The sequence below is a fragment of the Tenebrio molitor genome, chromosome X (assembly GCF_963966145.1).
Source record: "Tenebrio molitor chromosome X, icTenMoli1.1, whole genome shotgun sequence".
NCBI classification, from domain to species: Eukaryota; Metazoa; Arthropoda; class Insecta; order Coleoptera; family Tenebrionidae; genus Tenebrio; species Tenebrio molitor.
In genome coordinates this window covers 5268538-5285125 of record NC_091055.1, presented here as the reverse complement: position 1 = coordinate 5285125, position 16588 = coordinate 5268538, and the positions used below count along the sequence as shown (strand labels likewise).

The window sequence follows — 16588 nt, the reverse complement described above, 5'->3', positions numbered from 1 at the left end:
TGATGTAACGAAATTAAATCCCGAAACCTTCGTATCGCCCACTCCTGGGGAGCTGTCATATTGTTAGCAAGCTAACATGACCTCGAATGCTAATTTCATCTCGTATCACAAACCCCTAATCTTACCCCGAGGGATGGAACGCTCGCGAAATTGAGTTTTTCGATTCAACTGTCCATAGCAATACTTGAAGTTAAGACGTTTCAATAACTGTTGTGCTCCACTCTCGTTTTTTTTCTTTCTCGAACTCTCCACGTGTATTGCAAACAAAAATAAAAGGATCCTAGTGTTTGCTCGTTTTCTGTCGTCCTTCTCAACATGACACCTAAATTATGAAACGTTTTACGTCCAATTCCGATGAAATTATTATTTGCACGTGTTATTTGTTGTGTTGTCGATAAAAATGATTGGTAAACTCTTTCGTTCTAACAAAATTACTTTCTCAAATCTAAACGTGGAATGGTGGAATATGGTTTCATAATAAAACAATTAAACCGCAATAAAACAATTTATTTTTCGATAAATATAATAACAGCAGGTACGGATTAAAAACATAATAATATCACAGGCTTATTCACAGCTTTTATCACAGGTTTAGTTATTAATAAACAGACTTCTATCATCCCTTGCATCTAAGCCGTTGAGGATAGGAAAATTTGACAACCTGTGAACATTAAAAAAACAATTACTAAATGATAAAGAGAACAACAAATACAAAAATTCTTTTTTTTTTATTTAGGATAAAAAGACTTGGTTGAAAATGCAATTAAAAACAAGTAACGTTACGTTAGTTGACTTTCAATTTTACACCAACATTATTAACAGCAAACAGTGACACCTTATTTAAGCTAAAATATTTGTGATAATTGGCGGTAATGCAACAAACTGTAAATATTTACCGACTTGACCACAAATATAATTAATTTTACACTGTTTTTATTTTAGGAAAATGTAATCGTAAAAATGCAGTGTTGACATTTAATAGACTGTCTTGGTTAACATGTGTGAAGGAAAAAAACTCGACGTTTAATGCAAATTTCCATTCGTGCTTTTACCATACTTTTTGCAATATCAATTATATAAGTTCATTTTATAATCATATTTATTAAATTTATATGCGATGGGACACCATTTCGTGTGGTGCTACCCGCAACATGTTCCCGAATAATATAGCCGATTATATACGCAGTGATTTATTTACACTAAGGATAAATTTGATTAAAAAAAATCTAATGTCACAGATGGTGGACAAAAATACGTTTAATAGTCTCAAAGAAGGTTTGCAGTATAACAAAAATCTAATAAAAGAAAGAAATATTATGAAAGACCGATAAATAAAACGTATTTTTGTGAAACTGTAGGCAAAATTAATCTCACTTAGAAAAATATGTTTGCAATATAACACATTTTTGTTTCGAAAGGATTATAATGGATTGTGAGTTTTAGTTTTGATTTCCGTTATAGACATGGTCGTTTATAAGCGGAACCGCTGACTGTAATTAATATTATTTAAAAAAAATTAAGACGTTGCTAATTAGAGATGAGAATACAACTTTCAACCAAATTAAGCGTACAAGAGTGACAAGGCTAAACAAAATTTCTACAAATAAACAACTTATCAGTTAAATATATTTAACAAAAAAATACAAACCTGGTGAATATAAATAAAGTATCCTAAACGTTCAGTAACTTCTGGATATTTTAAAATACAGCGAAACTTACTCCTTACAGTCTTCGATCAATGCTATTCAATTAAGCGACATTTTAAAAATTCAGCGGCAAGGTAAATGTTTGTTCAAAGAATTAAAAAATCTTCTTTCCCCGAGGCTGTCGACGACATTTATAATTAGTTGCACGGTATCTTCATCTTTCTTAACAATGTTCGTTTTGGGACCTAAAATTGGCTTGACAGAGCAAGAACGATTGTGGTTAAGAATGAAGGTTGTTTTTTCGAATCCCTCAGGAAATTTCTACAGAAAATCGAAGGCAACTTTTCCTTTATTGGGCATTATGAAAACAAGTTTATTGTTGAACAGGTTGCTGGAGAAACTATTTTATTTCTTTCCGGAACAAAACCATTGGGAACTTTCTTGATGCAACAAAATCGTTTTATACACGAACAGACATTCGGAAAATCCAGCAAAGATGAGCAGAATTAATGAGACAATTTGTGTGCACAACGCATCGTCCACTTGATCAAATTCGATTGAAATCGAAATCGTAATTCATATAAAGCCACCGGAAAAAATCTTATATGGATGGAATCTTCCAACCGTGGTAATTCATTCAAGTATTAGTTGTACAGATAGGCGGAAAAGAAGTCCAGTAATCCTCACGAAATGAGATTTTACCGAGGACACTCCAGATATACGAAGGATGCTTTAGTGACAAAAAATAAAACTAAATCCAAAAACAGCTTCCAATTATTAAAATACGATTGCTTTTTTGAAATATTTTCAATTGAAGCCGTACAAGAAATTTATCTCTTTTTTTTTTCTTTAAAAATTAATACATATGTACGTATTATGTAAAAATCCTTGATAAAAATCTGTTTCGTTGGTGAAATATTTTGATTAAAGTATATGTATTTAAAAACGAGAAAAAAAAACACCGGTATTATTCACAACAAATTTGTTATTAAAAAGGAAGATATTCAGCGACAACATCACAATGTAAGATAAAATCCTCTTGAGATTTCAAATCCCAATTTTCTAGAGGACGAACGTATCTAACTTTTTAATTAATATCAAACTCGTAAAAATGTAAAATCACAAAAGTTGAACAAATGAGAAGTGGAAAAAATTGAATAATCTGTCTTCAACAAAACAGAAACATACGCAAGCAAAACCTTTAATGCACGGTAGATAAAAAAAGCTTTCTTATAAAACGTCGAATTTATTCAAATTTAATATTTGAAAAAGACTGCACATGTCAAAATGGCTAAAACATGGAACAAAAGAACAAATTTCTTTTTTCTATCTAATTTTCTATTTACGCCACTTCTTAAAGTTCCGCACGAAAATATCATGCTCTTGGGCATTGGATTTAGAAAGTTCGTCACATAATTTCATGTAATCTGAATAATCGAGTAAATACGGATACAAATTATCAATCATATATACGAAAAACGGACGAAAATCGCTCTCTGAGGCTGGACGAGCTGGCTGTTCTATATTATCTACTTCATACTGAAACAAAAGATTTAACGATTCTGTTAAAAAATATCAAACAACCGACTTTTCACCGAATTCTGCTCAAAAGAAAGAAGGTAGTTAGTTTATTTGAGAATACTGTAACTGTATTGACATCGCGTACATCGTACAGTGCGAAAATGTTCACTAAAATATTCATGGCAGTTTCTTACAAGGTAAAGATGTATCAAGAAGTTCTTACATCACGAATGTTTTAGTGAGAAGTCCCATTATACTAAGTCAAACATGTATGTATTTGCACCAGCACAGTGTTGTTTCTGTTTTTTGGCCACTAAATATAGAAATCTATATGAAAATGGCACAAAAAATCTTTAACGACAATTATTGTTATATTACGATAAGCTATCATAATATTATCGGAGGAATAACAGTAGTGTTAATAAATTTCATTTCTTACCTTTTACTGAAGAAATTTGATATCAAGTTTCTTGATCCAATAATTGGAAAGTCAGAATGATTGTTTGAAAATGAAGCGGGAAAAGGTAGTGGAAAAACTACATCTATTAGTTATGAATGAGTTAATGTTGAGCGAATGATCGCACGTGACACCAACAACCAATTAGAAGCAACTTGTTAAAATGACTTCGAATTCAGGATACGAATATGAAAAAAGTATGTATATATTAACTTTGAATTTTTAACCCTCGAATGAAAAAAATACGCCAACACCACCTAAATGAAATAGAAAACTTATTAAATTTTAATTGTACACAACAGATGGGAAAGCACCACAAATCAAATGAAAAATTATCAATGTTGCGAAATGAAACCTTAGAAGATGAAAAGCCAATTGTAAACTTGAAGAGCTTTCACCGAACGAAATTAGCAAACCGAATTCGTTTGTTACCAAAATTACAATTAGTAAGACGTACAGGTTCAAATTTCATTTCAGCATTCGCGACTGAAACACCCGTATACTAAATCCCATTGATTACAGAAAACCTCTAGTTACTCTAACGTGCTTTGTTCAACAACTAAAATGCAAACTTAAATCTTTAGTCGATCGATTTGTTCGTTCCCCGTAATTTAATTTTTTTCTTATTTGTTGTTTAGCTCGCGGCAAAATAATCATGCAGTCAAACATACATTCATTATAACTTGATTTGAAAAGTTTTGCGAAGGGTCGATGATTTAACATTTCAAAAGCTTTTTGAACAGACGAGTTGGAATTATTCAGAAACTCATTTCATTAGCTGTATTATTCTTTTGTACGGTGCGATTTTACCCAAATAAATTGAAAACAATCCTTGAACCCGAAAATCTTAACGCAACGTGTACATCTGACGGTTGAGTGGAATTGATTAGAGCATTAAAGCAGGATTAAAGTTTGGAAACTTACGAGATTACTCACACCTACATCTTAGTTTTAAGCGACAAAGGATTAAGCTTGTTTACGTGTATTTGTAATTCAGAACAAATTTTTATTTAAAAAAATGTGTGTACAGTACCTGCCTTGGTTGATTAAAAGTTTTATCGTTATTCCACGATGTTTTATTTATGATTTTATTTGATCAATCCTGGCTTTAAAAAACCTGTCACCGTCAAGAAATATCGTCGCTCCTAACGAATATTCGGTAAACTTCATTCATATGAATGTTTATTCCAAATATGAACAAATTTGCATTTCAAATTTTGTGTGATAAGGCAGCAGCGTTGAATGATCTGGTATTGAAATTTTTAAATTACACAATTTAGACACTTTTTAAAATATATATTACGTTTTTCATTTCAATTTTTTTGTACACAATTTACTAAACGATACTTCAAAATTTGCTCTTGCATAATTTAAATATCAGTGTTAATTTAATCAAAGAATTTTGAAAACTTGATTACACATTACACTTGCAGCACATTACAACTAAATAATGCATGCACCTATAAGCCCTATTACCCACCCTGCTCCAACTATTTTATTACAATTACATTTACGATTTAATTTCTTTATCAATACTTAGTGGATGACGCGATACTAATTTCTCTATTGTGTATAACATGACCACTTAATATTTCAGAATGACTCAACTTAAGCAACGTTAATTACTGTACTCGTAAAAAAAGTACTAACGACATACTCGCAAATCTACTAATTGTTGCAAAAACGTTCCTCCTTTTCGTATTTGTTATTGCTTAAGTTGTCATTCAAAATGGCGGGTGCACTAAACATAGAATTTTTGGGTATATGATTAAAAGGATATACTTAAAAAACACAATATTGTAAATTTTCTTTAATTCTACATAATAAAGTTGACAATTACTCAGGATCTACTTGAAAATGGTTCAAGTCTTATATTAAAATCAATTCATCAACATCAAAAAATTCAATTCATCTTGATAAAAAGAATGTGCCTATTACCTAAAGATGGACAACGAGGAGTGTTTTCACAACAATAAATTCCGGGGTTTAAAAAAATAAATAAAATGCACTGCAGATCCTCTGAGAACAACTCTCATTACTCAAAACATATTCCACGCGTTCTTCTGAAACATTGAAAACTTCCACACTTATCCATCCTCTAATGACAGTGTTGAAGTTGCAAGATGAAGAGAAATTTCTTCATGGTGACGAAAAAACGAGTAGGTATGTGAAACTATAAATTAGTGTGCGAAATAATCATCAGTAATAAACAAATCTCACAAAAAGAACTGATCGCATAAAATAGCTTATTACACTATGTCAACTTAAGTCACTTGATTAAACAAAAAAAAAAATAAAGTAATAATATATATGTATATAGAACGCAAAAAGTCAGAACTTAATTTCATTGAAACGACACTTAGTTATATAGCGATTAATTCATTTGTTAGGGAATATGTCTTGAGAATGCTGAAGTAACTAATAACGACGCCTTTTAGGTGGAAAATCGTCACGGCGATTATCGTTGTTGACCCAGTGGCCTCTACCACCGCCACCACCATTACGGGGCCCTGTTGGGCCCATGTCACCACGTCCCTCGAAACGGTGGTTGTTGCGCTTGTAAGAATTCATGAAAGCTTTTGGTTCCTAATATAATATAATGTTACAGTCATAATAATAATAATAATAAACATCGCAAATATATTTAAAAATTAAAATTCCCGTTCAAGTAACTAGTTCATTAGAAGACTACTTCGCCCATTTTGTCATTCAAAATTTATCGCCCACGAGGCGCATTGCATGTGACGCAAATGAATAATTTATTATTGATCTGACTGAATAATTAACTCTTCGTGCAATAACAAGATGTTCAATATTCATTAATAAATCTCCTAACAACAAGAATAAGATGACGCGTCGTGTACGCTCGCATCTACATTAATGACGTATTATCATAATGGATTTAATTAGATTATCGATTTTATTCGACACTTTTCGACGGCGATCCAATTATAGAATGAAAACGAAAACTACACTTTTTTTCACATTTCAATAACACACAAAACATCACAGCCCAGAATTTTCAGATCAAAATAAACATCGAGCAGAGAGGAAGTCGGCAAGTTCGATGAGTATCTGAAGACGACGCAAATGATAGAAATTCCATCAATGACAAGAAATTTGAACAACACAACGAGAACTGTCGGCTGAATACCCCTCAATCTGAACTTTCGCTACGAAACCAAAAAACCAATCGCTGAAGGTGGAATTACACAAAAATAAACAAACCTCGAATCGGTCAGTCAAGTGACAAATATTACAAACTTCATTCAAAAGGTACAAAATATGCAAGCCAAAAATAACCGTGTCTATTACCATCGACTCACTTTGTCATTACCATAACGCCATTTGAACAAGATTCCAAGACAAAAATTAAAGTCATTTACTGTATTACATATTCTTGTATCAAGTTACGAAGTAAATTTAAATCGTGTTCAAACGCCGTGACATATCTTAATTATATAATGAAACGTACGGCGTAGCTTTAATCATACGAACAGAGCAGAGGAAGAGATTTTGCCACATATCTTAATTATATAATGAAACGTACGGCGTAGCTTTAATCATACCAACAGAGCAGAGGAAGAGATTTTGCCAAAACTCCAACAAACAATGTTGTACATGGTAAACCTGCTCATCGATTTCGAAAACAGGATTCTGTCATGAATGCTTTGTGTTCTCGAGTGAAGAGCATTTTTTAAATAAAATTCACATAAAAGTCAATTGACAAGTGAGAGTATTAAGTTACGCCGCACGTTTCGAGAAATTTTGTTTTCTATAGCCGCCTTTTTAGGTTTTTTTTTCTTTGGTTAATCATTGTATAACCCAATTGTGATGGACTTCTGTATTTTCGATTACTAACATTTTAAATTTCGTAGAATCTTAAAATACTTTCGATCCCTCGACAAAATATGTGTACAGAACTCAGAGTAGTATCACCTTTCTAAAATGGTACTTACATTTGGTCGTTTGTAAACGCAACATACCACGAAAACCATGTTTCATCTAATACTTCCGTAAATTATTCGAGTAATAAATGAAGATTTAATATCGACGGACAGTGAATAATAAAACAATTCAGATTATTTGGTAGTTAAGAATTTTACGCAACGGATACAATCAAGTTAAATCTTAAAATAATCAGATCAATAATAAATTAAACATATCCTGTGCACTTTAAGCAATTAATTGCTAATGACAAGCTTTTAATCTTACAATTAGAACAGATTTCTATAAGAACGTTTCAAAATACGTTTCGTATGATAAATTTTAAGACGATTACAGAAAACTGTAATTAATAAAATTTCTGTTCAGCTTTAAAAAATAGTTTAAACAACAAAATAACGAACAGATAAGTAGAAGTAGTTCTTCTAATACAAACGTAAGAATTCGGCAAGAATATCAGAATAAAAATGTTTCTGTTCAAGACATAGCTACACGTATAGATTTACATTATCTTGAGTGCAGCTTGAGCTTAAAAAAACTAACACAAGGAAAGTAAAAATCAGTTTCTTCTTCTTCATTAATGCAATGCATTGTTTGGTTTTTTCGTCACCCTGTAGAATCAATTAAAGAAAAAAAACTTTCAAAAAATAAAAGACATGGCGCTAATACTATATAATGAAACATATCCTATAGAATCCAGTTTATAGGATTTGATGTGAAATTGTAGTTCCACTGGTTTCGAATGTGTTTCCATTTTCTCAATGGGCAAGTTGTTTTCTCAATAAACAACAGAGGAGTTAATACGGTTTTTTCTCATATAAGAGTAATCAAAATTAATAAACGACGTATAATCTGTTTCAAAATCAAAAATCCATCAACACTGCATTCTACCTCGAAAATACAACCGACAACGTCGCCATCTTTTGTTTTTAGTGTGTCTGCCGTGTCAGAAAAAAGTGTGGTTATGAAAGAAAACTGTTGACCGTCGTTTTGGTCGTAATTCATGGTGTTTTTTTTTTAATTCTGATTTTATTGTTTCACTCAAAGGTACGATATGGTAGTTACAACCTTTCTGTACATAATAATTATTTTGGGTTACGTAAATAAACTCAACAATTAAATGTCAAATTTTAGCAGAATTTTGGGCCAACCCAAAAAGATGAAGCTTGTTCTAGGGATTTTTTTTCTGCCAACATAATTCAACAGGTGGTGCATTTTTGATTTTGAAACGGATTTAACGAACTTATAACTTATAAAAAACTGTAAGCAGTTTAAATATTTTTTGTACAGTTTTAAAAAACTCGTCGTACCTATGAAACAAATTCACCGTAAAAATGTTTCAAGCTAATTGCGATTTTTTAAACACATTATTCAATGTAAAAAATCCAATTGAATGCTAAAAATTAAGCATCATGTCAACAAATTTTCTAGTTAATATTTGTTGCACATGCAGATGCTTCAACGTGATACTACTGGTGTACATGTTATATTTAACATGATTTAATTGAAATTACAATTTAAAAGTTAAATGGACCAAATAAGTAATTCTATCGTAATTTCGGTCGCATTTAATAAAAACTTCATTATTTCATGTAGTTAATTATTTAAATTCGTAGCGCTTTGTCTCTTGTGTCCCGCTCCACAGTAAGATCACAATTTTTTTATACCCACTGTTTTTGTATTATTAAATAAAACATGCGGACAGTTTCGGGCACAAGTCCGGCCTAGGATATAGAACATTTTGGACGTTTCGTTTTTCAAACAATAAAGAAATGCCATCAGTACTTTCGGCTGGGATTAGGTCCTAATTGTTACCTTACACAGCCACGACACAACAGCCGAATAAGGAAATATATAACGGATCTCCCAATGAGTCGATATTCAAAAAATTGCATCAGAAGCTAAAAGTGGATAAACCCCTTTGATACCATTTACTATCCGTTTGAATTTGCAGTACGTTAAAACACTTGCCTGCACTACATTAGTTTGTAAAAAATAATCCAAAAATTCAATCTACGACGGATAATAAATGCCTGTTCCTACAGTCAGATAAATAAAATAATAGAATAAATGTTTCCTCCAAGATGGAAGTCAAGTAACAAAAACGCACCACTATAATTTTATACAGACGCTTACGTAAACCAAAAAAATCGTTTCTGTTTTAAACTGTGCTAAGTAATTTTATCATACAATTGCACAAAAGTCAATATAAACCTAAATGCATATAACTACATTTTGAACAGAACAAAACGAGATGTAATTTCCAATATTACGAGATTTGCTAGATGATGATTTTGAAATAAAATCGAAAAGTTGAAGCAAACAAAAACGTTCTAGTAAAAAAAGGAAACTTTTTTACACTTACCACCACAGGAGCGTCACCATCTTGATTCACTGAAAAAAAAGAAGAAATGAACTAATGTCAGATATTAAAACACCGGAACTTACTGTTGTTGTACATTGGAGGCGGCTGTTCATAAGCCTGTTCTTGTTGTTCCAGCATATTGTCAAGTTGATGGGCCTGCATGAACAAATTGTTCTCCTGTTGACGTCTGCGCATCTCCTCTTCTTGATGTATGATACGATTCTGCATCTCCTCCTGCTGCCTACGCATTTGTTCTTCAGTTCTTTGACGTTGTTCCTCTGCTAACCTTTCCTTCATCTCCCACTCGTGCTTCTGACGTTCCCTGTCCATTTCACGAGCGCGGAGCTGATCGCGTAACATTTCGGTTTCATGTTCGTATCTTGCGAACGCCATCTGGGCTTCCAACTTCTCTTTTTCCATTTCGTATTCTTTTTTCATGGCCATGTCTTTTTGGGCATATAATTCGTGTAGTTGCTTCCAACGCATCCCGTATTCGTATTCGAAACTGTTTACATCTGCGAATCTGGGACCAATTTCGCGTGTTTTTAGATATTCTGGATTTTTCTTGGGAAGATATTTTTCTGGGTAACCGTCAGAATCGTCGAGTGGTTCGTAGCTTTCGACGATGCAAGGGCGAAGTGACGAAGTTAGGAAGAAGCAACCTTCACTGCATTTGCGTACGGCATTCAATGCACACCCTTTGCGAGCAAATTCTACAACTCCTTCACCAGTAGGTTTACCACGTTCGTCCACCAACACGTACGACCGTTCCACCTGGCAAAACTTTCATTTGAAAAAGAAATGGAATTGCGTAATGCTCACCTCTCCAAAAACGGAGAATGCAAAATAGAGTAGTTCATTTGAAACAAAGTTGGTTAGATTCTTAATCTTGATAGTGGAACCGTTAGGAGCAAAGCGAATTTTCAAATTTTTACCCTTGAAAAGTACTCCGTCTAGTTCACGTTTTGCCTTTTCTGCGTTTACACGAAAGTCCTGAAAAGAACAAACATCTCAGTTAACACATTTAAAAAAATGGAATTGTATTTTCAAAATTCATGTGTTCACATATTGTACTTACCACTCTAACAAAAGCGAAATTCTTTTCTTTATTTAGAAAATATTCACTGGTTTCTCCGTATGGGCTAAACAACCCCCTCAGATCATTTTCATCCACATCATTTCCTATGTTTCCGACATACAAGCGTGTCCTTCCAGAAAATTTCTTCTCGTCCATTTCTAGAGGCTGCAAGTCAAACGTCGGTCCGGCCATGTTTGAGAGTTTTTCATTAATTTTATCAATTTGATTACGTCCAGGAGGGCCCTGGTCCATATGATTGGGACCACCATGTGGACCACCCCCGCCTCTCCTTCTGCCAAAGTTGTCGCCACGATCACCGCCGTGACCGCCACCTCGATTATGCATCGGCTGTAAATATATGTTTTATAATCAACTTCACATAGAATAGATTCACTTATAATGGAAATTCGTCCAAAATGATAGACGTGTGAAACCCTGAGCTATAATGGACTCGCTTATAATCGACTTTCGCCTATAATCAACTAAAAATTGGTCCATTATATGAGGAGGTATTTGGTATAATCCAAAACAGTATATTAAAAAACGAGTTTCTTAAGGAAGTGTTTATTTCATGAGTCCAAGTTTATAAAACGAGTCGCAAAGCGCGAGTTTTATAAAGGACGAATGGAATAATCGCCTTATGAAACAGGTTTTTTATACATTTTTTTCTATTTTGCACCTTTTGAGTCCTTTTTAAATCAAAAGTACGAATTTTATGATGGTTGGCAAAAAACAATTGAAACACTTGTCGACTTTGGGATATTCACGCGTATTGGCTGACACCGCCAGAAACCTAGATTTTAGAGGATTCTGGCAGTACCAACACAATAACCGTAAATTGTACTATCGCTATTATAGAACCACTTTCAGCTGTTACGATAGTACGATACTGTTTTTGACTTTTTGGTCTCTGTTACACGCAAAATAGAAAAATTCGTATTATACAATTTGAGATGACACAAACACAAGCTGTTTTTTGCAAATTTAAAGTACTACTGTTTTGAAGAACGCAGATCCGTGCAGTGTGTCGCAATGTCTCGAGAAAAAAAATATGCACTTACAGCTTACACTTACAGCTGAAAAATTTACGTCCATAAGAAAACTGAAGATGACCGACTTTTGCAAAATAATTTGTCAAAGTTTTTTTGTTTAAAAAACATCGATTACGTATGTTTTTGGAAAATATAGGTTTCTTTAATTTTCGCATTCATGTATCTTGGTGAATGCATCTAATTATGATTCTCATATAATGGACACTCAGTTATAATGGACTAATTTTGTTGGTCATCATACAGATGTTATTTACTTATTAGATCGTTAATCCGTTTGCAAAAATATTGAACAATGGATTAATTTTCAAAAACTAGAACCAATAAACACCAAGAGAAGGCGAACATATTTATTTATTTGGCTGCTGATTCTGATTTTATTGTATTATTAGATAAACATTTCGGTTTAAAAATGTGAATTGCACAGATCAACAGAAATAATTTATGTTCAAATTTATCAGACAGAAACTGATTTGAACAGGCTTCAGTCATTTCTTTCAGGTAACATAATTTTGGCGCCATTTTAGCAGCACGTAAAACACAATTGGTCATAAACGGGAGTTAATTCGTTAATTCTATTAATTTTAGCATTTTTTAAAATCTAAAACTGCACAAAACATTGTTGTATGAAATTTTGAATCTGAGTAACCTCATGTTGTTTTTACAAATCTCATTCTATCGCATTTTATGACGAGAAATTATCGGAATTATGTTGATTTAATTTAATCCTAATAAACCTAAAATGCCGGGAATGAGCATTCGTAAGAGACAGCCATTTTGAATTTATACATAAACAAGAGTACAAAAACGTTTTGCTTTCGTTGTATAAACTTACATATGGCCCAGGTCTCCGATTTCCGAATCTGTTGTTGTGGCCCCCACGTTTTGGACCACCAAAATTTGGTGGGCCGGCTTGCTGATTTTCTTGTTGTTCATTTTGGACATCGCCTTCGTTTTCGGCTTTAACTGGAGGTTCAACTTTTGTATTTGCCATGATGATTCTCAGAATGTTATCAGGTCTTTATCAAAACAACAGTTTATATTACGAGTAATTCAAAACACCTCATACAAAAAAAAATAACAAATTCTTATCGCAGATATGAAATTTACATACAACGTTTGGACCGATTGACGTTTGTCGGAAATGGCAGAGACGCGCTAAGGACTAAGGAAGGAAACAACTGGCGCCACTAGCGATTACTTACGGTATCAAAATTTAAAAATTGGCGGGTGCATCTTCGTAAAATAAATGTGCAGGCATTACCAAACTTTTAAAATTGGTTGATTTTTACATATGTAAAGTCCATTCACGTTGGATTTTCCTCTCAAGGTCAAATTATTTAATTTTTTAGCTCTGTAATTATGTTTTGTAAATAGTGACATGCAGCTAACCAACATAATCCGATTTAGCAATGCTCAATCCAACCTGTACGGTGTTTACCTGCATGTCACTATTTACAAAACATAATTAGAGCCAAAAAATTTAATTATTTGACCTTGAGGGGAAAATCCAACGCGAATGGACTTTAGTATGATATATAAATAAAATACTTCATTAAATACGTATATGAACTTTTATTTTTGCGTAACTTAATTACATAATACTGTGTTAAATAAAAAAATTAATTTATAAAACATTTCATATATTACACGCAATTGTTCGTTTATATAAAAACAAATATAAAAATAAAATATAGTTAAAAAAATTAAAAGTCCATTGCTTTGTAATGATTTATGAGAAACAAAATATTATCAAGATTAACACAGATACCTTGCATAAGCTACAACCTTTATCAAAACAGTGGAATGAAAATTAGGAATCAAGTAATAAAGCGTAACATGTTAAGAAAAAATACAAAAACAAAATGACTAGATATTAAATACAAAGTGCACTATATACTACTGTTCTAACCAAGATGGGTATGTAGAGTTTGGTGTTTTCACTTTTATGTTAAACTGCTTCAAGGTAGCTTCCAAAGCTTGTTGATTTCCAGAAAAATATGCAGAAATGGCATTGTGAAACAAAAGTAACTGTTTATGCATTACTTTTATCTGAAATATTGAAAAAATATTTTTATTTAATTAGTTTTGAAATATTACTCACTCTGTTTTCATCCAAAAATTTCATTTTAATGGTGACTTCAGCTCTCAGTTTCATAAACTGTTGCCTGTGAAGCTCATAACCCTGCTGAGCTTCTTCTAAACCAATGGCGCCATCTGGCTTTGTGGACATTGACTCCAAATCTGTGCGATAGGCGTCATATTCAATTCTAGCAGCTTCATATTGTCTAATGCTTTGCAAAGTGTCTTCAATAGTCTTATTACAAAGTGTATTAACAGATGATATAAAAAAATTGAGTGCTCCTAAAAGTGTTTCTCCATTTTTTGTCAAATTTCGTTGTGTCTCAGAATTATATAAGAATTCTTCTTGTAATTCAGGAGATTTCTGAGCAAGTTCTGAAAATGCCTCTCCTAAATCATGTTGTGTTTGGACTACATGATAAAAGTGGCTAGTCAAGGCTCTAGCCAGACGAAGAATATTGCAATATTTCTTTTGAGTTTCTCTTAATTGTTCTATCTGAGATTCCAACTCTGAAGAAGATAATATTATTTGCTAGTAAAGATGGAATTAATTCAACTACCTGCATCAACAGTTCTAGATGATTTCCCTAATTTCTCAAACATGAGCTGTTTAGTACACTTATATGTTGATATGGACCAGTTTTTGAGATTTTCAATTCGTGATGAAGTCTTCAAAATTGTGGAATCATCATTCTGGGTTGGAGTTGTTGGTGTCAAAATAGCAGGTGAACTTGTACAAGAGGATAAACCTGTTGGTACAGAACGCGAATATGGACACACAGGATTTGTTTGTACTGCTGGTACAACATTACTTCTGTTATCATTTGGTGGAGTTTCTTTCAACATATCGTGTATACTGGTTCTTTCTAAACTCGCTGAACTTTTTATCTGAGCCATAGCCTAAAAGTTCATTTATACACCCTAAATAAATATTTGCGCAAGAACACCGCCATTTATATTCATCTTCTAACCACAAATATCATTAATACTCACAACTGACTCGACACGAATCACCACAACGAACTAAAATTGCAAAAGTTAGGCACCCTAAAATGTCATCGACATTTTCAGACGTGTTTTCAGGATTTTCAGGGAAAATGGAAAATCACTGGAAAATCGATGTGTCTAACGGCACGTCACGAAACAAAATCGAACATCAAAAATTCAACACAATGGCAGTATTAATTACAAAAAGTATCTATTTCGAAAGATATTTGCACAAATGTGGCTTATATTTGGTCAAAAGTCACCATACTCAATGAAACACCTATAATTGATTCAGAATGTTATTTTGAGTATTTGTCGTGACGTTGACGTTACCATAGACACCACTCGAAGCAAGTGTCAATGCAGGTTCCACCAGGAAATCTTATTTGAAATTTCAATTTTTAAAATTTGTGAAGTGAATTAAAATTAACTTCTCGTATAAAGTAATATTTTCTACGCACTGAACGTAGTAGCTGTGAAGATTAATGTTAAGTTTTGAACATAACCTAGAAAAATGAATCTGGATGCCACTGGTTTACGAAATGTTGGTTAACTACAATAATGATGTAATGTACTATTATTGTTTTATTACTTTATTTGCAGTTCAAAGATTTTTTGCAATTGTACAATCAAATGACTGAAAGGTGCTTCTATAAATGCACAGAACATATGAATTCTCGTGAATTATCACCTACAGAAGTAGACTGCACTGAAAAATGTGCAATGAAATTTATCAAATACAATAATAAGTTGATGATGAATTTTGTGAGAAGTCAGAGTGATATTATGACCAGAAGGATGAAAGAAGCTGAGCAACAGCAACAATTGCTAGATAATAATAATCAAGAGGTTACTGTTTCAAGTAGTTGATAGTAAATGTTATGACAGAAATAAAGGATGTACAAATTTATTGTGATCACATGATGGTACATTAGTTGTTAGATACTTTAGTGATAAAAAAAAAATAATGTCTTGGTACTGTTTATTTTTCCCGCCATTTGAGCAACCCACTCTACATCAACTACAAAAAAAGTTTTATAAAAATAGTTCTACTAACAGCCAATTATGCAGGTTGTCGGTGAAGAAAAAGTCGCTATGTATCTTTTTTATTGTAAGGAACATTTGGGGCTACTGTTAAAACAAATTTGTTATTTATCGCTAAGTGTATGGAGGGTTGTCTAATTATAGTAACGTAACGAACTATTCATTTTTCAAATTTACCTTGAATTTTCTAAACATTTTATATCGCAGTAGTTATTTTATATTTCTCTACGTTCAAAATTTTATTGTCGATAATAATTTGAATAAATCTATTGCGAGTTTACCTGTTTCGTAAATTTTCCACTTGAACTCTTGGGTGTTGGGAGGTTTGTTTTTATCCATTGATGCCGAAAAATCAAATCATTACATAACCATTTACATTCATTTTTTACGAGATACTTGAAGAACGCATATCAG

The 16588-nt window shown here is 32.6% G+C and overlaps 2 protein-coding genes across 3 annotated transcripts; both read right to left on the bottom strand.

The window, feature by feature from the left end:
- Window positions 1-492: 492 nt before the first annotated feature.
- LOC138139669 (hrp65 protein-like) lies at window positions 493-13234 on the bottom strand. 2 transcript variants are annotated; one of them, XM_069060045.1, is made up of 6 exons: window positions 12897-13234; window positions 11013-11360; window positions 10757-10927; window positions 10018-10708; window positions 9935-9963; window positions 493-661 (listed from the first exon to the last, which is right to left on the bottom strand). In XM_069060045.1, exons 1-6 carry the CDS (start codon window positions 13053-13055, stop codon window positions 617-619), a joined length of 1443 nt encoding a protein of 480 aa, XP_068916146.1. In that variant the 5' UTR covers window positions 13056-13234; the 3' UTR covers window positions 493-616. The 2 variants fall into 2 exon arrangements, with proteins under 2 accessions (XP_068916146.1, XP_068916145.1); XM_069060044.1 differs by lacking the exon at window positions 493-661 and adding an exon at window positions 5420-6210 and having other exon boundaries at window positions 12897-13233.
- A 382-nt stretch (window positions 13235-13616) lies between these two features.
- Window positions 13617-15684, bottom strand: Arfip (ADP ribosylation factor interacting protein arfaptin). The gene is made up of 4 exons (XM_069060064.1): window positions 15137-15684; window positions 14704-15043; window positions 14166-14653; window positions 13617-14113 (listed from the first exon to the last, which is right to left on the bottom strand). The coding sequence occupies exons 2-4, from the start codon at window positions 15038-15040 to the stop codon at window positions 13961-13963; spliced, it is 978 nt and encodes a 325-aa protein (XP_068916165.1). The 5' UTR covers window positions 15041-15043; window positions 15137-15684; the 3' UTR covers window positions 13617-13960.
- Window positions 15685-16588: the final 904 nt, after the last annotated feature.